This window comes from Pseudorasbora parva, chromosome 21 (genome assembly GCF_024679245.1).
Source record: "Pseudorasbora parva isolate DD20220531a chromosome 21, ASM2467924v1, whole genome shotgun sequence".
NCBI lineage: Eukaryota > Metazoa > Chordata > Actinopteri > Cypriniformes > Gobionidae > Pseudorasbora > Pseudorasbora parva.
Window position 1 is genome coordinate 27,519,817 of NC_090192.1, and position 24,829 is coordinate 27,544,645.

Consider the following 24,829-nt stretch of genomic DNA (forward strand, 5'->3'; position numbering starts at 1 on the left):
ACGCTACGTCCATATTTTTTTTTTTTTTTTTTACATTTTTTACATTTTTTTTAACATTTTTTACATTTTTTTAACATAGCGTTGTGTGTTCAGTTCATTGAACTGTAAATGCACCTTTTTGTGCTATTGACTTATTTGGCCTCAGAAGCAGCTGCTGTGAGATCTTTGTAGATTTAAGATGGTATGTCCATAAGCAAATAAATAAAAAAGGTAAGTAGGTAAGTCCAGGTACTGGCCATTTTTATGTTAGTTAAATGTCAAATTTGAAATAAATAAATAAACATTTCTATTGGAAAACTCTATAAAGATACAATGGCATGTAAGCTTTCTCAAGCCCATATAAGTGACACACATCTGAACATATTTTTTTTTCAAAATGACTATTCATTTTAATATGTAAAACACACACACACACACACACACACACACACACACACACACACACACACACACACACACACACACACACACACACACACACACACACACACACACACACACACACACACACACAATAGTCATATAAACCTTTTTATAAAATAGTTTGTGCTGTTACCCGCTCCGTCCTGTAGGTGGCAGTGATAAATACCGAGTGTATATCAGCTGTCATGTACAAGGCAGAGAAGTGGGTGTCGACGGTGTTGTTGACATAGCCCAGGAGCACTTTAAAAGTTCTCACCAGTGATATGGCATTATTATCAGCAGCTTCAAATACACGTTTTCAGCCGGACAGTTGAAAACACAGAGCCGTCAGGTGACTGTGGCCTTCGGTTGATTTGGTGGAAGTGGTTGTTGTGAGTAACGTTACACTCTGTTTTTCTGGGCTTGGACCAGACAGCATACGAGGTCAATGATCGCAACAGCTCGTTTCTCAGAACCTGCTCAGAACAGTTAGACTGTTTGTTTTACTCAGTTTTTGCTGCTGTTAGTTGTTTTTTCCATATGTAAGTTATGTGGGTATTACGCGGATTTATTATTTACATTTGATGCATTTTTAAATAATTAGGGAAGTGATTTTTATCATTTGCTTTTTGATGCATGAATTACTAAATCTCTACGGAAGTGATTGTTTTTTTGTGTGTGCTTCAAAACAAGTATATAATTATTCAAATTATATTTTTAAATTATGTATTTTCATTTAGGGATGTAATGGAAACCAAATTAACCAGTGGAATCTAGTAAGAAAGCCAGTTATAACAATTAACTTGCAACATTTATTATGAACATGTAAAAACATGCAAAAATACACTATGATTAATGCTGAATATTGCAGATTGTATCACTTTCATACTGAACCTTCCCATCACCACACATATACACCCCCCCCCCACCACCACCACCACACATACACGTGCACACGTATTGTGTACGTGCTGTTTGCTGCTTGTCCATATTACGTTATTTCCACAAAATATAGTCATTGTCTTAGAATCATGCATGCAGTATCGTTAACCTAAATGTTCGTGTGAAAAAATGTATTACATTATTTTTTAAAGATATTTTGAACATTAAATAGTTATAAATGCTGTAAAAACATTTTTAATACCAATATGACTACTACTACTAATAATAATTGCTTTTTTAAACAATGGTTTTATAAGCCACAGTAGAGATTATTGGAAATTCCCATAGAAATGTCTAATGAACATATAAAGCCTTTACTGCAGAGAAAATCAGTTATGGAAGGTAAACTACAGCAAATAAAAAATGTGCTTCACTTTTGTTGACTTAAAAAATTAACAGTGATATATAATTATGGGAAAGATTTCAGGTAAACAGTTGTGGTTTGGATCTAATATCACACCCTGAATTGTCAAAAATGGCTTTTAAATATATGTACATTGTAGTGGATGTTGTGCATCATAGGGTGTAACATGATGGCTTAGGAATTATTTACTGTTTTTTTAGTACACAAGATGCAAACATGCATATCTTCCTATCACCCAAAGTTAATAAATGCATCTGTTTAAGGTTACCAGTATGACTCGTGATATCATTCTTGGAGATGAGCTGCCAGACTGGGTTGGGGCAAAGGAGTTTTATCAGAAGTATGATCCCAAAGAGGTTATTGGCAGGTGAGTATTTGTACTATTCAGCAACTGTTTTGTCATTTATTGAGATGTATTGTGTGCAACTAAACTGTCCCGTGTGCAGAGGTGTGAGCAGTGTTGTGCGCAGATGTGTTCACAAACACACAGGGCAGGAGTTTGCAGTGAAGATCATTGAGATCACTGCAGAGAAAATGACAGAACAGCAGTTAGAGGAGGTGAAGAGCTCCACGTTGAAGGAGATCCATGTGCTTACTGTGGTGAAAGGCCACCCGTCCATCAGTGAGTCGGAATGTTGCTGCTTATGTTTGAAATTGTGTTCAGCCCTTTCTGAGTTCTGACCTTATTTGTGCTCTTTTTCAGTCACACTTATCGATTCTTATGAGTCAACAACCTTCATATTTTTAGTATTCGACCTGTAAGTATATTAATTATATTATATTATATTATATTATATTATATTATATTATATTATATTATTTACCATAAATGGTTTGGGGTCATTATTTAAAAGAAATTAATACTTTCATCCAGCAAGTGTACATTAAATTGATCAAAAGTAAATGGTACTGTATATGTTGTAAAATAAAAATATGCACTATTTTTCATACAGCATGAGGAGAGGAGAACTATTTGATTATTTGACTGAAAAAGTCACTCTCAGTGAAAAGGAAACCAGGTAAGTATTTTTTTTCTCAAATCTTGCTTAAAGTTTCTATGGTAGTACATTTTTCTTCTCATACCATATTTTGGTTGCAAATGTTCTTGCTTTTAGGAGTATGATGCGTGCTCTTCTGGAGGCTGTCCAGTATCTACACTCTCTAAATATTGTACATCGTGACCTCAAACCTGAAAATGTGTTGCTAGACGATCAGGGACACATCAAACTTTCTGACTTTGGCTTTTCAGTCCAGCTGGGGCCTGGTGAAAGACTAAGAGGTGAGAAAAATCAACACAGTTTTTGCACAGCGACAAGTGGCATTGTTTGAACAATGGTCTTTGGTAATTTCCCTTGTTAGAGTTGTGTGGAACACCAGGATATCTGGCACCAGAGATTCTGAAGTGTTCCATGGATGAGACACATGAGGGATATGGAAAAGAGGTTGACCTGTGAGTAAATGATACTCATATTTCTTAATACGAAACCTCTCTTTGGGTCACAAAAGCATTGTTGTGGATGGTTTATCGTCTGTTCTATGTTTTCCCAAAGGTGGGCGTGTGGTGTGATCCTGTTCACACTTATTGCTGGGTCTCCACCGTTCTGGCATCGCAAACAGCTGCTAATGCTGAGAATGATCATGGAAGGCCGATACCAGTTTAGTTCTCCAGAGTGGGATGACCGGTCTGACACCATCAAAGACTTGGTGAGATGCTTAGTAGTGTCTGAAGGGATAGTTTACCCAAAAATGAAAATGATCCTATAATTTACTCACCCTCAAGCCATCCTAGGTGTATAAGACAGTCCAATCCGAGTTACCGCCTTCTGTATTTAATTTATGAAGAAAGTGTAATGTCTCTCACAGTTCAAAATGCTTGTGCTATGTCCGACGTCATCGTCCCACAAGTTACGCTTTTTTGTAAGTTGACTATGGAAGGTAGGAAACCGGAAGCTAGATCTTACTTTATAAAGTTTAAAATATGGATATTTTTCTTACACAAACCCATCGATCAGCTTCAGAAGGCCTTTATTACTTTTATGACTGCCAATCAGCATCCATCCTGCTTTAAAGAGCTTGAGCATTTAAAGCAGCAATCAACAAAACTCAGTGGCCCTCATTTATCAATCTTGCGTAGAAATGGGCGTATATGTTGGCGTAAGATTATGCTTACACTCCTCTCACCGCCTGATTTATAAAGCTGTGCGCACCTCTGCAATCCAGGTGTACGCAATACTTGCCCTTGATAAATGCCGCGGCTGAAAACGATCGTCATTAGAATAACACACCCCAATATATTCAAGTCTCCGCCTCCACCACGCCGTCATTTTACGCCATGGACACACGGAAGACGGCAAAGAAGCGAAACTTCTCCGACGTGGAGATCGGGCGCGCCTCAATCATCTTACTAGTCCACTAGTCAGGGCACTGACTAGGACATAAGTCAATGGACTGACTCCCTGATCAGTGCCTTGACTAGTGAACTAGTGAGATGATTGAGACGCGCCCATCAAGACAATTACCAGGGAAGTGGAAAAAAGCAAAATTGTTTTATTTGGGAGTTTAAAGAGTGGGATTAAAGGCACCCAAAAAACAAACAAATATGGACCCAAATTACGAGTACTGTTAATAGTGTGACGGTTGAGAAGCGCATTCCAGCAGTTTAAAGCTGTTTGGATGATAAATTACCATCACAATGCATTATTTTACAGCACGTTTTGAAACAATTAGCATTTAATTTCGTATCACAGCACATGTATTGGGGTGTACGATATGATGATGTGATGTGGAGTAGCCTCCATTCATTCACATTAATAATTGCATGACAATTTGTAAGATTCTTTTTTATTATATTATTATGATTTTTATTATTAATGACGCTTATTGTTATTTAGAAGAAGAATGTCGTTATTATTTATTTTATTAATATTTAAAAAAAGAAGAATGTAATTTTTATTATTTTGTCAGTCTGAATTATTCAGTCCCAGTCCGTGCGCAGCTGCCGCACAGGCTCGCAACTGGAGGAAGATGCCTCAAATGCTTTGGTAGCCTATAGTCACACAAATTAAACATTGAAGTCTACGTTGCACAAAAATAAACACTGAAGTTTATAATTACAATATTATATTATACAGTGGGTCATAATATAGCATATATTTGTCAGTGCGTTTTGTGGTGTTAGGAATTGTTTCTCAAACTCAAAACGTGCGCCAACGTCCATATTGATAAATCTCAAAGTTACTGTGGGTTTGGGTGTACGTAAGGTGTACGCTGGAAATTTTGTGAACGCACTTTTGATAAATGAGGGCCAATGTGCGCTTAGAATTAACTGAATGATGTTGTCCGCTGTTGTGGATGCTAATATAGTCTTCTTAGTGTTATCTTTCTTGGTGTGAACAGGCCTTTAGCCTAGAGCATAAAGGCTAACTACCAATATTGAGAAATGTACCCATATGTGCTTTACACTCTTTGCTTAAAAAGTTGAAATTCCCTTAGATCTCAAGGCTTTTAGTGGTGGAACCCACACTTCGCCTCACGGCCGAGCAAGCTTTAGCTCATCCTTTTTTCCGTCAGTACCAAAAGGAGGCTGTGCGGCTCTTTAGCCCCAGGAAGACCTTTAAGGTGTGTTTTTTCCTCACCCATTTATATACACACTACCATTCAAAAGTTATTTATTTATTTAATTAAAAAGAGTGTAAAAAGAGTAATATTGTGAAATATTATTACAATTTAAAATAAACCTTTTTTTATACATTTTAAAATGTAACTTATTTATATGATGGAAAAGCTGAATTTCCAGCATCGTAACTCCAGTCTTCAGTGTCACATTAACCTTCAAAAAAATCATTCTAATTGGCTACTCAAGAAACATTTCTTATTATTATCAATGTTGAAAACAGTAATGCAGCTTGACATATTTGTGGAAGCCGTGATACATTTTGGGATTCCTTGATAAATACAAAGTTCAAAAGAATATTTATTTGAAATAGTTAAGACATTTATAATGTTCCAAACAATTTTTATCCATTTATTTTATACATTTCACAAAGATCATACTGACCTCAAACTTTTACACAAAAAAGTCTTAAATTTAAAAATAGCAAAAATATATATTTTTGTTTTACAGTATAATTATATACTGTATAACTCTAACTGTAATTCAAAACTGTTCTTTGCATTTTCAGGCCCTGATCTTGACCGTGTTAGCTTGTATACGAATGCAGTGCCGCTACTACCGAGCTAGACCATTAACAAAAGAGCTCCTAGCAAGAGAACCTTATTCCATTCGCGGTGTGCGCAAGCTGATTGACGGCTGTGCTTTCCGTATATATGGTCACTGGGTCAAGAAAGGGGAGCAACAGAATCGAGCTGCTCTGTTCCAGAACACTGCTAAAATCCTTCTACTGGGCCTTGATGACCTCGAAAACTAAAGGTCATGATTTTTGTTTCTAAAGATATGTCCATTTACAGTTTTAATTGTTTGTGTCTTTTTTTGTGTGTGGTTAGGAAATATAGCCCACCTGTCCAAAAGGTGCACAAAACACAGCTATTTATAGATTGTTTTTTTTGTCTTGATGGTGCTTTTTGATTTTAACAGCATCCCATGTGACCTCATTGTAACCACTCACTGTTTTTTTTAATGTATGTATGGTTTTATCACATACTTACTGGCGTCGGTATCTGATATTGCTTATTATGGACCAGCTTGATATAGTAAAAAAATAACTAGGATTTAGAATTACCTATCAGATTGGACTAATCTTGTTTCCTAGTCAAGCTCTTCAGTCAAGCTCTTAAGCCTTTGTCTGTTTTTGACACAAAGCAGATTGCATTTGAATTTATTATTACTGTTATGCTTCAAAAAGAATTCCAGGTTGTTGAAGCCTAAACCATAGATGGACAGGGAACATTTTAACAGGATTTTAAGACTTTCAATACAAAGGATAACATACTTGAAACAGCATTACTACTGAGAGTTGTTTTAAAATCCTTACAACATTGTGTGTACAGATTTTATTCCTTTTCATTCGCTACATATGTTTTACCACTTGTTGATTTTTATCACAGTTGACTAGACATTATCCATTCATCATCAAGGTACTGTAGTAATTCCAATCAGGTAAACATATATGAATAATATAATTACTGTATTTTGTGTATTTTTACTTTTTTGAAATGAGTGGATTACAAAACTATACTAAAGATGAACAACATATTGTCTTACTTCTTAACTTGAATCTTGGCCTCCAGTTTACTAATGGTATCATTAATCTGATCAGCACTGTCCTGCAGACGTTGTTGTAGCTGAGCAGTCAAGCGCATCACTTCGTCCCTCACTTCTTTTTGAACTATGGACTTGAGCTCAGACTTTGAAGAAGACCCTTGTGGGGAAAAAAACATTCATAAACATATACGTGTATTTTATTTGTTATATGTAGTGAGTATTACATATTAGAGGATGCTGTTTGACATAAATATGTAATCTCTATTTTGATTGTTTACAGAATTCCTAAATGACTAAAATTATCTTAATTTAAAAAAGAATTCTAAATTTGTATTTTTAATTTAATTTAATATATATCAAATTGTATTATATATATATATATATATGTATGTGTGTGTGTGTGTGTGTGTGGAGGTGTTTGGTCGCTTTCAACTTGATCTCTGCTTAGTGGGCTAAGCTAAATGCTATCAGATCGTCGCACGTAAAAGCAATTAAGTGCATGCACTCAGATGAGAGAGGTATGTATCAACTCGTTTTAGTTAAGGGAATAACATAGTTTAATATGAAAAGGCAGTGAAGTATCACTTAAAAGATACAATCACCTAAAGGATTATTAGGAACACCTGTTCAATTTTTCATTAATGCAATTAATTAATTAACCAATCAAATGGAAGTTGCTTCAATACATTTAGGGGTGTGTTCATGGTCAAGACAATCTCCTGAACTCCAAACTGAATGTCAGAATGGGATAGAAATGTGATTTAAGCAATTTTGAGCGTAGCATGGTTATTGGTGTCAGACGGGCCGGTCTGAGTATTTTACAATCTGCTCACCAGGATACTGTGGAAATACCTTGTTGATGCTAGAGGTCAGAGGAGAATGGGCCAGCTGGTTAAAGCTGATAGAAGAGCAACTTTGACTGAAATAACCACTTGTTACAACCGAGGTATGAAGAAAAGCATTTGTGACGCCACAACACACACAACCTTGAGGCTGATGGGCTACAACAGCAGAAGACCCCACCGGGTACCACACATCTCCATTACAAATAGGAAAAAGAGGCTACAATTTGCACAAGCTCACCAAAATTGGACAGTCGAAGACTGGAAAAATGCTGCCTAGTCTGATGAGTCTCGATTTCTGTTGAGACATTCAGATGGTAGAGTCAGAATTTGCCATAAACAGAATGAGAACATGGATCCATCATGCCTTGTTACCACTGTGCAGGCTGCTGGTGGTGTAATGGTGTGGGGGATGTTTTCTTGGCACACTTTAGGCCCCTTAGTGCCAATTGGGCATCGTGTAAATGCCACGGCCTACCTGAGCATTGTTTCTGACCATGTCCATCCCTTTATGACCACCATGTACCCATCCTCTGATGACTACTTCCAGCAGGATAATGCACCATGTCACAAAGCTCGAATCATTCCAAATTGGTTTCTTTAACATGTCAATCATTTCACTTTACTAAAATGGCCGCCACAGTCACCAGATCTCAACCCAATAGAGCATCTTTGGGATGTGGTGGAACGGGAACTTCGTGCCCTGGATGTGCATCCCACAAATCTCCATCAACTGCAAGATGCCATCCTATCAATATGGGCCAACATTCCTAAAGAATGCTTTCAGCACCTTGTTGAATCTATGATACGTAGAATTAAGGCAGTTCTGAAGGTGAAAGGGGGTCAAAGACAGTATTAGTGTTCCTAATAATCCTTTAGGTGAGTGTATATGTAATTGAGTGTATATGTAAATAATACTAACAGAAACAGCTTTTCTTTTTATAACGTATTAGTAAATACGGTGTGTTCCATTAGTCCTGTAATATATTACCTGGGTTGGAACTGTCTGTCTCTGTGGTCTTTATTTCTAGTAGTGTAGCACTTTGTTGAACTTCTCCATCCATATTTGTCTCTCTCTCAGTTTCTCTTTCTCCATCTGCAGCAATTTCTTTAAACAACAAATGACAGTACACTGTAAATTACCATTATACATACATATATATATATATATGTATATTGTGTGTGTGTGTGTGTGTGTGTTTCGAGAGGGGGGGAGAGAGAGAAAGAGAAAGAAAGAGAAAGAGAGAGGGGGCGAGGGCGAGAGAGGAGGGGAAAAGCCACATTATTTTATTTTATTTTTTATCAGGTGTGTATTAGTCTACCTGATTGGGCAGTTTCCTCTATATTTGTGACCTCCTCAGGTATTCCAGTATATGAAAAGGTAATATCCAGTTGTACCTTACCATGCAAGAGATGGAGATCATAACGTGAATTGCTCTGTTAACATTAATTAGAAGCTAATAGTAATACCACACATTATTTGGCCTGACAAATTCATAACTTCAAACATACCTCTGGAGTAAAAATGTATTTGTATAAAAAATAATGTCTCATATATGTGTTGATGAAATAGTATAAAATTTGTGTCACTTGCTCCGAGCTGAAAAGGTCGACACTGAAAGGAGGCCTCTGTGTTTAATAGGGGAAAGAACAAAAGAGGTTTGAGCACAAAAATGATATAGCTTTTCAACAGTTATTATTTTAAAGCAGATGTGATCTACTCTATGCCATCTACTCTTTCCACTCTTGGTGTTATGCTCACCAAAGCTGCATTTATTTGATTAAAATAAACTACAAAATTAAATAACTGCTTTCTCTCTTAATATATTTTAAAATGTAACCGATTCCTGTGATGGCAAAGCTGTATTTTCTTCAGTGTCGTAATCTTTCAGAAATCAGTAAAAAATGCTGATTTGCTGCTAAAAAAACATTTATTTTTAATTAATATGTGATGAAAATGGTTGTGCTTAATATTTTTTGTGGACTTACACTGATGCATTTTTTTTTAAATCTTTGATGAATATAAAGTTCAAAGGAACACCATTTATTTGAACACATTTTTGTAATCAATTTGATGACTGAATAAAATTCTTATATGAATTTCTTCAAAAAAAAAAAAAAAATCTTTTTGACCCCACACTTTTGACTGGTATCTACATACCCTGACTGAATGGCAAAGCAGAAGTTCACTGCAGTAGGTCAAACATTGATCTGTGTTATTGAGGGGTGTTTCTGAAAATTTGACAAAAATGTTTTCATATTATATAAGTATAAGAATATTATCTTGATGGTTAATGCTGCAATAACATGATTATGACTGCATCACCTGTGCTAAACTGATGCACGTTTTTTATAATGGAGATGAGGACAGATGTTTGTTCCTTGTTGAAATGTTTCTCTCTGCAAAACACCACTAGATTTGTATACAGCTCAAGAAGTACTCTCTGTTTTGGCTGAGGCACATCAGAGACCAATGCACGGCACAAAATCCTAAAGAGGAAGAAAACGATGTGCATTCATGTAAGATCAAGCAATGTCCTGAACATCATGCATCAATTATTATTAGAGTCATTCCTGTTATGCAGCACCTTCTGTAATTCAGGCTAGCATTTCTATAATAGGGTATAAAAGATTTACAGATATTAAAATGAATTAAATATAACTAGGTTACACAAAGGCAGGACAATTTGCAGGTTGCCTAAAAAGATAAAAGAGGTAAAGTATTGCACAATATACATGTTAAACAATTTTTATAATATGTAAACCTTTCAATCTCTGTTATGGAATTGGCCTTCTCAATCTCTTCCATATCATTGTGTTTCAGATCAGCCCTAGAAATGCAGTCAACAACAATAATTATTTAGGATGTGTGTCTAAATATGCTTAAATGCATTGTATGCATACCTACCATAACATGACCCGTGCTCTAGGATGCTGCTGGGGCACCTACAAAAGATAAGAATTTACGAAAATGTATAATATTTTGGGGAAATCACAAGTTATTCCTGAGCTCTAGATTCCATGAAAAAGTGTAGTGTTTACCTTAATATTATCAAAAGGCTTCATTTCCCCCCTATATACTACTGGCAGCCTATAAAACAGCTCTATAAAAACATTAATCTAAACCGCCTGTGTGTGTTACATCGTATCCTAGCAACAATTGTTTTCCTTCTGTAAAAAAAAAACCCACAAGCATTATTTAGTAGCGCCAAATTAAAAGCCACGACATTTTCACATGATAGTGCACGTTATTAATTATTTTTTAAAATAAGATTGAAAAGATCAAAAATAGTTAATAAATATCACGTGTTTTAAACAAATAAAAAATATTAGTTTATCAAAACTAATAATAAGAACAAAGTTTAAATACTTTTATTTTCACCCTGCGTTTTGGGGGAAATGACGTAAAGTATCTGACTAGCACGAAAGAGTCCACACCATGGTCCACACAACCATACGTTGTTCAAATCGCTCACTTCGAGAAAATACTTCTGTGATTACAACAAATGTCCAAAAAGGTATGAGTGCTACAAACGAAGTGTTTTACAAATATGCGAGGGCCTGTCTATACCCGCTCACTTTTATTTTGATAGACCCAATTTTGTACTGTTGTGTCAGTGTTCACATATCTACTGTTCTTCCTGTTTTCCGGTCGGAGCGGAGGTTTGTTTCTGGTTGCAAAAAAGTCACCAACGCAAATATATTTTAATACATATTTGTAGCCGTGAAGTATTTAAAACGTTGTCGTATGACGTGCGACATGCAGTTCTAACATTATGCAATGTATAATGTAAAAAAGGCCCGTGTTTTTGACGGTTGTAGCTTGCTTGCTAGGCTTTAGTTAGCATCGAAGCTAAACTGACTCAAAACGGCTCTGTTGCCTAAAAATAATTGGAAAATAATGATTTACTGCAAAAATATGTGCTCTGCTTAATATGACCATCATATCTTATTATAGTTTGTTTTATTATGAAATATATCAAATATATAACAATTAGATCGAAGATATCCGTCGTGTTAACCAGCATTTGACAGAAAATCTCAAAACATTTAATTACATCACATCAAGGGTTTTCAGTTTAAACATTATTATTGTTATCGTTAAATTTTTATTCTAGGCCAGATACATATTATCTATGCTAAATCTCTTAACAGTGGTCTTTGTATGATAATGTCAGTACTGATAGCTATCTTGGAATTGTATACAGTGTATTATTTAGTTCAAGTGAGAAGTTCTACCAGAACAAAAAAAATGTTGATCACTTCCTCGCCCATTATGTTCAAAGCTGTATGACTTTCTGTTATTCTTTAGAACACAAAATATGTGCATAATGAGTGACAGCCATTATTCACTTTTAATTGTCATACATAACCTAGGCTGTCATTCTGCCTAACATTTTTGTTCCAAAAAAAATAAAACAATCATACATCTTTGTAACCATAAGAGGGTGAGTAAATGATGAATGTTTGTTTGTTTGAACCTTTAATAAATCAGCCTGGGCTTTTAAAGAAATTGATGCTTACACTTCAAATTTGCCACTGTTGTTGTTCTTAATAATATAATAATAATCTGTTTTACCCTGTGAATTTTGTAGGGAAACATGTCTAGCACAGGGGGTGGGAAGCGCCCCTCAGGGGGGGATAGTCCCCCTGGCGCTCCTGAAAAAAAGCTGAAGAAAGAGGAGAAGACTACCACCACTCTCATTGAGCCTATCCGCATTGGAGGAGTTTCTTCTACGGTTTGTTTCATGTTACTATGAAAACAAAATGAATTGTAACTGTTGAGTGCAGTCATGCAATATGCAATATTTTGTGTTTGGAAAGTGGAATTTTAATATAGACATCATTAAAAACAATCACCCTCAATTAGGGATGTAATGCACTACAATTCACAATACAATAATATTTTGATGGGATTAAGAAGAGTTGTTAATTATTACATCTAAAATGTATGGTAAAAAAAAAAAGTACTGTTGATTAAAATGCTGAATTTGGTATTACATCAGAGATGGATTTGAATAGTCTTACAGGGCATTGGCAAGACTAGAATAACACACCAGAATAAAAATATTCATGATTCTGAAGCTAAAAATACAGATTTATATTAGATGCATATGCTTTCACTCTGTCACTGACTAGAAATAAAAGATTATTTTGGCCCCTTTTTAAAATCAGGCATTTGGCATTATCAGGGACCACACATATTCAATATGATCTAGTAGTTCAATGTAGTTCTGTCACTGTTTTGTTGTTCTCTCATGTCACACACATACTACAGTATGTGTGCTGTTTACTGTTTTACTATTTTTATTGTAAATGTGATTTAAAAAAAAAAAGAACAGCATTTATTTAAAATAGAATTTGTTTATAACATTGTAAATATCTTTACTGTCACTTTTGATCAATGCATCCTGACTGAATAAAATGATTCCCCCATACTTTAGATTTGTAGTGTTTTAAATATTCTGTCATCAGTTTTCTTTGTAGACAAGATTGACTGCTCCATATTCTTTTGGAACTTTTGTAATTTTGCCCCAAAATGTTTTGTGCAGGAAGAGATGGACATGAAGGTCATTCAATTCAAGAACAAAAAGCTCTGCGAACGCCTTGAACAGAGGCAGGCTTTGGAGGATGAGCTGAGGGAGAAGATTGAGAAATTGGAGAAGAGGCAGGCCACTGATGACACCACCCTTCTTATCGTCAACCGCTGTTGGACTCAGGTTTCACCACTCTTCTTCCAATGCTGTGCTCATTTTCTGCACTCATTTAAACAATACCTGCTTTACCACAGTGGTTCTCTAACCTGTCCTAGGGATCTTTCACCACTGCACATTTTGTATGTCTTTCTTATCAGACACACCCAATTCAAATCTTGCAGTCTCTACTAATGAGCTAATGATTTGAATCAGGTGTGTTAGATGAGGCAGACATGCAACATGTGCACTGGTGGGGGGTGCCCAGGACAGGTTTGAGAACCATTGCTTATGAGAGCATCAACATGCATTCCTTGTGATGTCTTTTATAACTGATATTAGTAATATAACTTGCATGGACTTATTTGAACCCTGTTTTCACAGCTCGAGGAAAATATCCATGAACTGCTGCAGCACGTGGAGCCCAAGGATGCCCGGGCACCTGTCCAGACCCCTGTCACCCCTCCTGTTCCAGCAGACATCCCTGTTCCTGCTGCAACTCCATCACCTGCACCTGAACCTTCTGCTCCTTTGCCGGCTCCAATGGAAGGAGAGGGTGGCCTCCCCCAGCCTCCAGTGGAAGAAGAACCACAACAACCAGTGCAAGAAAAGGAACAGACACAGGAGCAAGAGAAACAACAGCAGCCACCTGACTCTGAAGAGAAGCTGACTGATGAACCAGTGAAGGATGGAATTCCCGGTAAATAGACTCCGATACCCTTTGCTTTGCACAATATGTAAAATAAATAATTTATTGATAGTTTATTCTAGAGATGTAGTACTCGAGACCAGTCTTGGTTTCAAAACTATTTTGAAGTTCTCAGTCTTGACCACATTTTTACTTGGTCTTGTATCTGTCTCAGACTAAGAGGACCGATCAGGGCCACAACTGTGGCGATATCACTAAATTGCTGGATAATTGTCTGATTTATTTGTTAACATCATTAATGTGATTGGGTCCTGCTTCAAATGCTTGCAAAATTCAAGTTATTATTGCAAAAAAGTACAAAGCTGTGTTTCCTTGAAGGAATCAGCTGCTTTGACTCATTCATTGTTTTGCGCCACCTACTGGGTGTTTTAGTTTCATAATTATTATTAAAAGTATCATTGTAGTCAAATTTCTATATTCAAGAAAAATGCATTATTTATGCATTTGTGATAGTACTAATTCAGATGCAACTTCTGTTTATTGTTATTGAAATAATAGAATGACGGAAGACATTTATCAGGCAGTAAATGTGGATCTTTTAGATGAAATTGAGGAGTGATGTCTGGTCTTGGTGTTGACTCGGTCTCGCCCTGTCTTGGTCTTAATTTGGTCTCAACACATGCTGGTCTTGACTTGATTTATGAGGTCTTGACTGCAACACTAGTTTATACATTTATCCTATTAATCCTATAGAACTTCCTGCCCTAAGACGCTTGGGCTGAAAACAAGTAAAACGGCATGATTTGTAAAGGATGCAGACAAGATGATAATACAGGCTTTTTTTGTAATTTCTTCATTGGGTCACTTGAACCATGTTGTGTAAATGCGGCCATTGATTAACATTACATTACAAATATGTCAGAATTTCAGTAAAATAACAGAAATAAAAGTAACTGCATCAAATTGCTTATTTTTGCTCAGTGTGGGCCTTTTTGAGTAAAATATAGATGTTTTTCCTCTTCAAGTGTGAGCTCTTTATTCTCATAATATAATACTTTGAGCCATAGAAGCCTGATGTATCAAAATGTATGATGTACTCAAGATACACAGACCACAAATTAAATCTAAAAAAATAATGCATCTAGTGTCAGGCCACATATAATCTTTTTTTATAGAAGCTTTTACCATTTACATTCATAATGTATTTGATCTGTTTTGTAGCCCCTCCACCTCCACCACCTCTCAGCGAGAGCGCAAAGGCTTTTCTGGCCACTCTGGATAACAGCAGTGAGGAGGAGCTCACACTTCAGCTACAGGACAGGATGCAATTCAGCAAGGGTGCTGTGGCCTGCATGGTCTGCATCTTTGACCGCCTGCATAGCAGCATTGACGAGCTGTGTACTAGAGTGGAGTCAGCTGGTAAAATAAAAGTTTATTTGGTGTGATTTTTCAAAACATAATGTTAACTCCATAATAAAAGTTTGCAAACGTTTTGGTTTGATCACTGTGTGAACAACCACTAAACTTTCTCTTGCACTTTACAATCTTATCAGTTTGTGAAGATGACAGTCAGCGAGAGATAATTTCCACAAACCGCACACTCCTAGAGGAAAATAATCGACTGCAAGACCTTGCTTCCTCCCTTCAAGGGAAACATCACAAAATGTCATTAGAGGTATTTGTTAGCCTAGTTTAGTTTGACCCTATTTTATTTATATTTACTACGTTAAACATTATGATTGAAAGGTTTCGGGTTAGTAAGATTTAATATATGTATATATTCAGCAACGAAACATTAAATTGGTCATATTGTTACAATCAAATTTTCAAAAATGCTGTTTTTTTAAAGCGTCCAAAATTGCATCTCGGTTTCCACAAGAAATATGCATTACAACATTGATAATAATTAGCAGATAATTTGACACCATAAAAGGGATAGTTCACTTTGAAATTAAATTTTGATATGTTTTAGCTTACATCATGGGCATCCGAGATGTAGGAGTATTTGTTTCCCCAGTGGTTTCCATTTTGATCATTTTAGGTCAAACCGTTCTTGTCTGTGCCTCACATAATGCAGGTCTATGGTCACCACCTCAAAGAGCATACACAGAGAAGTCCAAATTAAACAATCTCCCATTGTAAGTACACACTGATGGCCTAAGACACGAAACGAGCGGTTTGTGTGAGAAAACGAACAGTATTTATATTGTTTTTACCTCTTGTACACCACTACGTCCGACTGATCCGAGGGCGCGTGTTTCCTGTGGTGTACAAGAGGTAAAAACAATATAAATACTGTTCGCTTTCTCACACAAACCTCTCGTTTCGTGTCTTAGGCCATCAGTGTGTACTTTAAGAATGGTTGCTGAAAATAATGTCAGCTGAAAATTCAAATGTTGTTCTTACTGTACTGTTCAAATAAATGCAACCTTGGTGAGCATACGTGACTTCTTTCAGAAATATTAAAAGCATCTTACCAACCCCAAACTTTTGAACAATAGTATAATACTGTACATGTGATGTGATATGTGAAATTTTAAAGATGTCTTGCACCCTTAGCTGTTCTTAAAACTTGTCTTTTGCTTCCACAGTATAATGAAATGGTTGACAAAGTTACGAGTTCTGAGACTAAAGTGTCTGAAATGGAAACGGCTGTGGAGGACCTGCAGTGGGACATCGAAAAACTCCGTAAGAGAGAGCAGAAGCTGAATAAACACCTAGCAGAAGCTTTGGAGCAGGTCAGCTTTTCCTTCATCTCAGAAAATCAGTATTTTATCCTGTTTAATGTTGAGCAATTTATTTTATTTACTTCCCTAAATTTTAAATAAAAATCAATTTTCAGTTGTCATGCAATATATTTCTTTGTCATTCTTGATCCTTTGTCGTAATGTGCTGCTTTCTCCTCTATCAGTACTTCCTGTGAAAAAAAGGAAATGAACTGCACAAGATTATACTATCTTGTTGCGTCATTTACAGTAGTCAAAGTTTTGCATTACCAATATGATTATCTGTTAATTATTCATTTCTTTAATGTGTATGTTTTTTTCCTCCCCAAATTAGCTTAATTCCGGTTACCATGCCACTGGCAGTTCTGGCGGATTACCAGGAGGTCAAATCACACTCAGTATACAGAAGGTAACTAATATTTATATACCACAGTAGTATTTATTAATAAATTATAATTTAATTACATTCTGGATTTTAGCTTTATATATATATAAAAAAAAAATTTTTTTTTTTTTTTACAGTTTTAGTAACTTTGTGATTGTCATTTTATTATTTATATTCTATTTAAAATATAAATATATTTTTATTTCAGCTTGTTTCTTTCAGTTAGTTGGCAAGGCAACATGTAAACATTTTCTTCTAATATTTTATTTGAATTTATTTCCACTTTATTTCAGTTGTCTTAAACGATTTATTTTTGTTAACCATAACAAACACTTGCAGACTGATGTAGACTTGATTCCAGTTTGATTTGTACGTCAGTTTGTGTAATGAGTATTTCTCCTCTATCAGTTTGAATCTCTGAATGCAGAGTTAGAGCAGAACCAGGAACTTGCTAACAGCCGCATGGCAGAACTTGAGAAACTGCAGCAAGAGTTACAGGAAGCTGTTCGGGAGAGTGAGAAACTAAAGGTGGTAGAGTTTAATATGAGTACAAAAAAAGGATTTTATTTTTGGTATCACTGACCTCTACATCCCTTTGTAGATGGATCTGAGGAATATACCAGAGGAAGTGTTGAAGGAGACGCCAGAGTACAAGTGCCTCCAATCTCAGTTCTCTCTGCTGTACAATGAGTCTCTGAGTGTGAAGACCCAGCTTGATGAAGCCAGAGCTCTGCTGCTTACAGCCAAAAACGCTCACCTGCGGCAGATAGAGCACATGGAGGTGAGAGGGATGATAAGACAGAAATGATTGCTGGTAGTCATATCTGAGCATGTTTTTGTGATTTGTTTAAATGTCAATTTCTCTTTTTGTAGAGTGATGAGTTATCTCTTCAGAAGAAGCTACGCACTGAGGTCATCCAGCTAGAAGATACGCTGGCCCAGGTGCGCAAGGAGTATGAAATGCTACGGATAGAGTTTGAACAGAATCTTGCAGCCAATGAGCAAGCAGGTAACATCACTCATACAAATAATTTGATTTGATTCTTTTCATGCCCTGTGGGTGAGTTGGAATTCCTAAGTGGTGAATTTTCCAAGGCCCATTTGTTTTATAGCAAGTATGGCTGCAGCAAGGAAGTCTGTGGGGGTGGCGTATCCTGTCATCACTTCTTGGTTTTGGCTTGTGTTAGCTTTTTATCTAAACATCATAAACCGAGATGTCTGTTATTGTATTTGAATGACTATCAGCATCACCATCTCTCTCTATCTAATTTTTTGGTGTTTTCTTTTCTTTCAGGCCCAATAAACAGAGAAATGAGACACTTAATCAGCAGTCTGCAGAACCATAATCATCAGCTCAAAGGGGATGTGCAGAGATATAAGAGGAAACTACGCGAGACACAGATGGAAATAAACAAGGTATTGCTCAGGCTGGTCTTTGACAGTTTTATGATTTCCTACAATCACAGAATTTTTTAGTTGAAAACATTTACTTACAAAAACTTAGCCTGGGAAAACCCAGACAACTTCTGGCAAATTTAGATTTGCTCTGCAAGTAGTCTGGCAAAGAGCCCATTCAAGCTCCTTTCTAATCTGTCGGAATCGTGGCATCAATCAGAAACGTTGGGACAGGATTTACAAGATGACAGCGCAGCGATGGTGGCGCAGACAAATGGATTCCGCAGTGGAACATCACTCGTTCGAATCAGCTATCGCATCTGTTTTAAGCGATTTAAACTTTTCCTTTTCGTTAACCCGAGCAAAGAACAACTCCCAGATGTGGATTAACGTTACACTGGCAACTTTGATGAGGAGGATGGAGAGTGTGATCGTGCTAACACCACACAGCAGCTCTCTATCTGGCCTTTCTGTGCTTATTTCCTCAGACTAGATCTGGTAATCATGTAAAAATTGTAAATAAATAACTAGTGTAAATATGCTTACGTCTGAAAGTGTTCTAACACATCTAAAATGACTGAATTTGAATAAAGTTTGTGAAACACAATTTTCCAAAGGCTCATCAATATATATTTTTTTAAAATGGTGCAAATGGCGTTCTAATTGCAATACAAATGCCTTACAACGGGGGCTAATGCGATCAGAGCTTGATGTTTTCTGTTCGACTGTCAATCCGAGATGTTTCAGTCTGTCTAAATGCTACTAAGTTTTCCAAATTTTGCAAAAATGCTGATGGAGTGGCGGTGGACACCAGCTATTATCATATTTCTTTTACAACAACAGCAAAAGTCTTCCGAAGCCATTGCAACATCTTCCTTAAAATCACAAACAGAGAATTGTCTCAGATGTTTCTCCGTCGCATAGGCTATGTCATTGTCCGTTGGTGATACCCCTTTGGAAATGATTTGTCTATGAAGCTTTGCCAAACCATAACTCAGTTACTACAGAGAATGTTCTAATTTTAACCAGGCTAATAAATACCACTAAATCACACACACAGGTCATTGTCATTTAACTTAAAAACTTATGATATTTTTCAAGAAACCAGAGAAAGATGTCGGTACCTCCATTTTTAAAGTACATTCCTCTCAAACTTAAAAGATGCAAAAGTTATTAGTTTTATTTAATATTTTTGTATGATAAATGACTTATTTTCTTTATTTGTAATTCACTTTAAAAAGAATTTTCTAAATGTAAAATGCATTATTTTTGAAGATTTATCTAACAAAAAGGAGGGAAAAGGCATGCATGATTTTAATTTCTAATATACCATTCAGTGTACATATGTTATTGTATATGTGCGCTGCTACTTTCCTTAAAGGGATTGACTTTTCACTAAATACTGTTCTCTGTATAATGTCACTCCTGTTATTTTTCAGTTGAAGTGCCAGAGTGGAGATACAGGTGCGCTGATGTTGGAAGAAAGCATGGGGGATGGAGGACTAGAGATTAAGAAAGAGGAAGATGAGGACCAGGAGGAAGAGGAAGAGAGGAGGAGAGAGCTGGAAAGGCAACGGGCACGGGAGAGAGAGAGGGAGGCGGAGAGAGAAAGGGAGCGAGAAAGAGAACGGGAGAGACAGCGCAGTGACGAGCTTAAGAGGAAGGACTCTGATGCGCTGAAGATGCTGAGAGGAGAGCTCAAGTACGTCTCATCTTTCATCCTAACGCATGATTCTCAATGCTGCCTGACTAATATTATCTGTTATTTTTTCTCAATCATGCTGAATATAAATGGACAATAATAATTATGCATTGGCCCCACAAAGTATTTGGACTCTCGCCTAATAATTTGTTGCATAGCATAAAATCTCAAAACAAGTGAAATATATATAATAAAACATACTATATTAAAATGAAGACAAAATGCATTTGGTCACTGTGATGTATTTGTAATGTGCTTTATTTTGGGCAACTATATCTTTTAAATGCATTTAATTCAGATCTGAGTCACCTCACCCACACATCATTTGCATCATGCCAACAGAAAAGCTCAGGAGTCTCAGAAGGAAATGAAACTACTGCTAGACATGTACAAATCAGCCCCAAAGGAGCAGCGAGATAAAGTTCAACTTATGGCCGCAGAAAAGAAGTCCAAAGCAGAGGTACAGGAGCCCACTAAGCCTTGCTGTCTTTCTGTGAGGCAAAACCATTAACATGCAATTCACTTGGGGTGGTCCTTCTCTTAATGCTAATATCAACATTGGCAGGTGGAAGAGTTGAGGCAGCGAGTGCGGGAACTGGAGGAGAGGGAAAGGAAAGAAAGCAAGAAGCTGGCAGATGAAGATGCCCTCCGCAAGATCCGTGTGGCCGAGGAGACGATCGAACACTTGCAGAAAAAATTGGCTGCTACTAAACAGGTGGTGTGTCTAGTCGGTAACCCAATTTATTTTAAACATTTGTGTTAGAATCTTTCTAGATCAAAAACCTCTGTAGCTTTGAGGCTAGTGCATCCAAGTAGATTATTTAACGGTGCCTGTGTGGACCTTTCAGGAGGAAGAGGCTCTGCTGAGTGAGATGGATGTGACGGGTCAGGCGTTTGAAGACATGCAGGAGCAGAACAGCAGGCTCATGCAGCAGCTCCGAGAGAAAGATGATGCCAACTTTAAACTAATGAGTGAGAGAATCAAATCCAACCAGATTTACAAGCTTCTACGGGAGGAAAAAGAGGAGCTGGCGGACCAAGTTCTTACTTTCAAAACCCAGGTGTGCAAAAAAAAAAAGCATTTCCTCATAATCACCAAGAATTTACAGACGTACGAAACAAACATGTTTTCATAATCTACTAGTTGGTGGTTTTATGAAAAACTAGTAATACACATGGCTCCAGGGGGTTAATAAAGCAATGGGTTTTTGTAAGAATAATATCCATATTTATAACTTTATAAACTATAATTACTGACTTCCGGTTTATGATGGATGGATGTGTTTTTTTGGTCTTAAAAAAGGTACCATTCACTCCCATTATAAAGCTTGGGTATTTTTAATATAACTCCAGTTGTCTTTGGCTGAAAGAAGAAAGTCATATACACAGGATGGTTTGAGGGTGAACTAACCCTTTAAAGTCTCTAAAAATGGAAATGAGTGGAAACTGGCTAAAAGTCTCTTGTTTAATCCCGTGTTAAGTACTGCCACTAAAAATAAAGCAAAACTGCACTCACTAATGAATTAATCTATATAAACGAACTGACTAGTTGTTTGATTGACAGCTAGTCGGAACATCCCTGCTAGAATGAAAACAAAAATTGATGGGCCTTTACATTTGAGGCAGTAAATCTGCATGTAATGTTTAATAACTTCTGTTTTTGCAATAATGATGTAGTTGAATCATCTGCTCTTTTTACTTCCCTTCCCAGGTGGACGCTCAGCTGCTGGTAGTGCAGAAACTAGAAGAGAAGGAGGGTGTCCTGCAGAGCACACTGGCCACTCTGGAGAAAGAGCTGGCGCTACGCACTCAAGCACTGGAGCTCAATAAGCGCAAGGTAAAACCGGAAAGATCACAGACGCCTCTGTTCTGATGTCTATGACAACCATGACTCAGCTTAGCCAACAATTAGCATGTATTTCCAGATGTGTGTTTAATGCTGCTCTTTCTGCACGATGGCTCAGGCTGTGGAGGCGGCACAGTTGGCTGAGGACCTTAAAGTGCAGCTGGAGCACACTCAGACCAAGTTGAGGGAAATACAAGCCTCAGTACTAGACAACCGAACTGCCCGTGAAAGGGAGAGTGCCAACCTCAAGAAAGCACAGGTACATGGGCACGTGTGTCGTATATATGTTGGGATACAAATGAGTGGGAACAGTGTTTGAAACTCTTGTACTATGCTGTTTTTTGTCTTTTTTTTTCAGGAGGACTTGTCCAGGCTGAGGCGTAAGCTAGAGAAACAGAAGAAAGTTGAGGTGTACACAGATGCTGATGAGATTCTGCAAGAAGAAATTAATCAGTATAAGGTGAAGATTGGTTTATCAGAGATTCTTATGTAGACAACCATTGAAAATGTTATACACACTACCTACTAGTTCTTTATACTGGGGTCAGAAAGATTTCATTTTATTCAGCAAGGATGCCTTAAACTGATAAAGTGACAGTAAAAATATTTGATCTTACAGAAGACTTCTATTTTAAATAAAGGTTGAGCTCTTTGTTCAGCAAAGAATTCTGGAAAAATATATAGCATTTTCCACAAGAATATTAAGCAACATTTTTATCAACATTGATAAAAATGTTTCTTGAGCGCTAAATCGGCATATTGGAATGATTTCTAAAGGATCATGTGACATCAAAGAATGAGGTAATGGCTGCTAGAAATTGACAGGAATAAATTACATAAAATAAAATAAAAGAATTAAAATAGAAAACGGATATTTAAAATTGTAATCATATTTCGCAATATTACTGTTTTTACTATATTTTTTAACAAATAAATGCATCCTTGGGAGCAAAAGAGACTTTCCAAAGCACAAAATGTTTTACCAACCCCAAACTTTCCACAGTAGTGCATATATTTATTAATATAAGAGAAAAAAAAGTGTGTGTGTGTGTGTATATGTATATGTGTGTATATATATATATATATATATATATATATATATATATATATATATATATATATATATATATATATACAATCAAAATAATACAAATGGAAGCATGAATTTTGTTTTAGCCAAAAACTCATAATTTTTGAATTTTAGCTTCAAAGTATGCACACATTATGAAGATTACTCACTGTGGTCCTTCTTTTATCTTGAGGTATCCAACTGGGATGGTGTTTTTTTTTGTACTATTTAGTCCAACTTAATCCTTTTTACCAAAAAAAAGTTAAATGAAGCTTTCTGAAGACTTTACATAAACAGAATTTGTGGCTATGTAATCATTTAAAAAAAAAAAAGAACTTTTGACTGGTAGATTAGATTTATACATGTATTATTTGTGCCTGACCTGACTGTTGTCTCCATTCTAGGCTAAATTGCGTTGCCCCTGTTGTAATACGCGAGATAAGGAGACTGTCCTCACCAAGTGTTTCCACGTCTTCTGCTATGAATGCTTGAAGACTCGCTATGACACTCGCCAGAGGAAGTGCCCCAAATGCAATGCTGCATTCGGAGCGAATGACTTCCACCGCATCTACATCACCTAATTTAGAGTGGACTTCTTGATGGACTGAAAACAGTAGATGAGACAAGAAGGGCGGAAAGTGGTCTTGAAGCAGGATTACCATGCTGTGGTATTTTAAAATGCTCTAAAGGGCCATTTTCACCCATCTGTGATAGGTGGTGCTAGTGACCAAACAGACAGTGACAGAATGGAAAACAGTTGTGAAGTAGTCATGGTCTATAGCACACAAGCAGTGCTCCTTCATTGCAGAGGAATCCATTGAGTTTCCCCCCCTTTTTTTCTGTTTTATACTTGCATTTTTGAATCACCATGAAAAAAAAAAGACTGTATCTGCTCAGATTTCTAAATATCATAACTGTCATAGCCCCACAGAATATGACAGCTCTTTAAAGTTCACAGAAACTGTTTTGTTTTGACAATTATGGCCTTATCCGTTTGAGTCATACAGTAACTCTATCCAGTAATGTAGTTAAGTCAGTAAGTTTCTATGGTGACACTCAATGTTATTGAACCCCTTAAAGTAAGTAATGAACAGATGTGATGGGTACTGGGTGGACTGAGGAGAGCTGCAGAATTAGAAACGTAGGTGGTGGTGCAGTGACTTTAAAAAGACAAAACGGAGATCAACACTTGGGACTGAGAAATATTCATGCAAAAGAGATTTTGTATACCCAAACACTCATACCAGATATATCACCAATACATCAATAACAATTACACAATTTCCTTAAATAAAAACTGGATACAAGTATTTGTGAACTCATCTCTGTTTTGCTGTCAACCTATACAAATAATTGAGCACTATTACGCAAAGTGTTTAAGCAATTGTTTTTCTTTAGCATTTAAAGCTATTGTAAAGTTTTGTTGTGATTTTTGCATTGAAGATTGATTGGCTAGATGAAACTGAGTTTTCATTTTAACATTTGAGTTTTTCATTTTGATGTAAACTGGACAAGCAAGTGTAAACCCTGACATTTTACAGTTCATATGCTTTCTGCCAATACAATCCTATTTCCATAATGCATGTGTCTTTT

The 24,829-nt window shown here is 36.5% G+C and overlaps 3 protein-coding genes across 5 annotated transcripts; 2 read left to right on the plus strand and 1 right to left on the minus strand.

Annotated features, from left to right (window-relative positions):
- Positions 1-606: 606 nt before the first annotated feature.
- phkg2 (phosphorylase kinase, gamma 2 (testis)) lies at positions 607-6,446 on the plus strand. Of its 2 annotated transcripts, none has more exons than XM_067430390.1 (10): positions 607-794; positions 1,972-2,075; positions 2,155-2,330; positions 2,412-2,466; positions 2,662-2,727; positions 2,824-2,987; positions 3,068-3,158; positions 3,259-3,412; positions 5,201-5,326; positions 5,890-6,446. In XM_067430390.1, the coding sequence occupies exons 2-10, from the start codon at positions 1,981-1,983 to the stop codon at positions 6,133-6,135; spliced, it is 1,173 nt and encodes a 390-aa protein (XP_067286491.1). In that variant the 5' UTR covers positions 607-794; positions 1,972-1,980; the 3' UTR covers positions 6,136-6,446. The 2 variants fall into 2 exon arrangements, with proteins under 2 accessions (XP_067286491.1, XP_067286492.1); XM_067430391.1 differs by having other exon boundaries at positions 607-754.
- A 479-nt stretch (positions 6,447-6,925) lies between these two features.
- cfap119 (cilia and flagella associated protein 119) lies at positions 6,926-10,939 on the minus strand. Its single transcript, XM_067430392.1, has 9 exons — positions 10,814-10,939; positions 10,680-10,717; positions 10,537-10,602; positions 10,098-10,261; positions 9,933-10,003; positions 9,284-9,400; positions 9,094-9,169; positions 8,763-8,879; positions 6,926-7,086 (listed from the first exon to the last, which is right to left on the minus strand). The coding sequence occupies exons 1-9, from the start codon at positions 10,835-10,837 to the stop codon at positions 6,926-6,928; spliced, it is 834 nt and encodes a 277-aa protein (XP_067286493.1). The 5' UTR covers positions 10,838-10,939.
- A 217-nt stretch (positions 10,940-11,156) lies between these two features.
- rnf40 (ring finger protein 40) lies at positions 11,157-24,546 on the plus strand. 2 transcript variants are annotated; one of them, XM_067430388.1, is made up of 20 exons: positions 11,157-11,289; positions 12,367-12,510; positions 13,324-13,491; positions 13,849-14,164; positions 15,335-15,532; positions 15,667-15,788; positions 16,705-16,851; positions 17,174-17,248; positions 17,633-17,752; positions 17,826-18,005; positions 18,098-18,233; positions 18,519-18,640; positions 20,059-20,321; positions 20,664-20,781; positions 20,887-21,039; positions 21,170-21,382; positions 22,033-22,158; positions 22,286-22,426; positions 22,526-22,627; positions 23,641-24,546. In XM_067430388.1, the coding sequence occupies exons 1-20, from the start codon at positions 11,278-11,280 to the stop codon at positions 23,815-23,817; spliced, it is 3,033 nt and encodes a 1,010-aa protein (XP_067286489.1). In that variant the 5' UTR covers positions 11,157-11,277; the 3' UTR covers positions 23,818-24,546. The 2 variants fall into 2 exon arrangements, with proteins under 2 accessions (XP_067286489.1, XP_067286490.1); XM_067430389.1 differs by having other exon boundaries at positions 11,158-11,289; positions 20,887-21,036.
- The last annotated feature ends 283 nt before the right edge of the window (positions 24,547-24,829 follow it).

Coding starts and splice junctions, on each gene's coding strand:
- phkg2 (XM_067430390.1), top strand. CDS start 1,981: ATGACTCGTGATATCATTCTTGGAGATGAGCTGCCAGACTGGGTTGGG. Junction 2,331..2,411: donor GAAAGGCCACCCGTCCATCA/GTGAGTCGGAAT, acceptor GCTCTTTTTCAG/TCACACTTATCGATTCTTAT. Junction 3,413..5,200: donor CTGACACCATCAAAGACTTG/GTGAGATGCTTA, acceptor AAATTCCCTTAG/ATCTCAAGGCTTTTAGTGGT.
- cfap119 (XM_067430392.1), bottom strand. CDS start 10,837: ATGAAGCCTTTTGATAATATTAAG. Junction 10,603..10,679: donor AGAGCACGGGTCATGTTATG/GTAGGTATGCAT, acceptor CTGCATTTCTAG/GGCTGATCTGAAACACAATG. Junction 9,170..9,283: donor AATACATTTTTACTCCAGAG/GTATGTTTGAAG, acceptor TTGCATGGTAAG/GTACAACTGGATATTACCTT.
- rnf40 (XM_067430388.1), top strand. Junction 15,533..15,666: donor TACTAGAGTGGAGTCAGCTG/GTAAAATAAAAG, acceptor CAATCTTATCAG/TTTGTGAAGATGACAGTCAG. Junction 22,427..22,525: donor CCAACCTCAAGAAAGCACAG/GTACATGGGCAC, acceptor TTTTTTTTTCAG/GAGGACTTGTCCAGGCTGAG.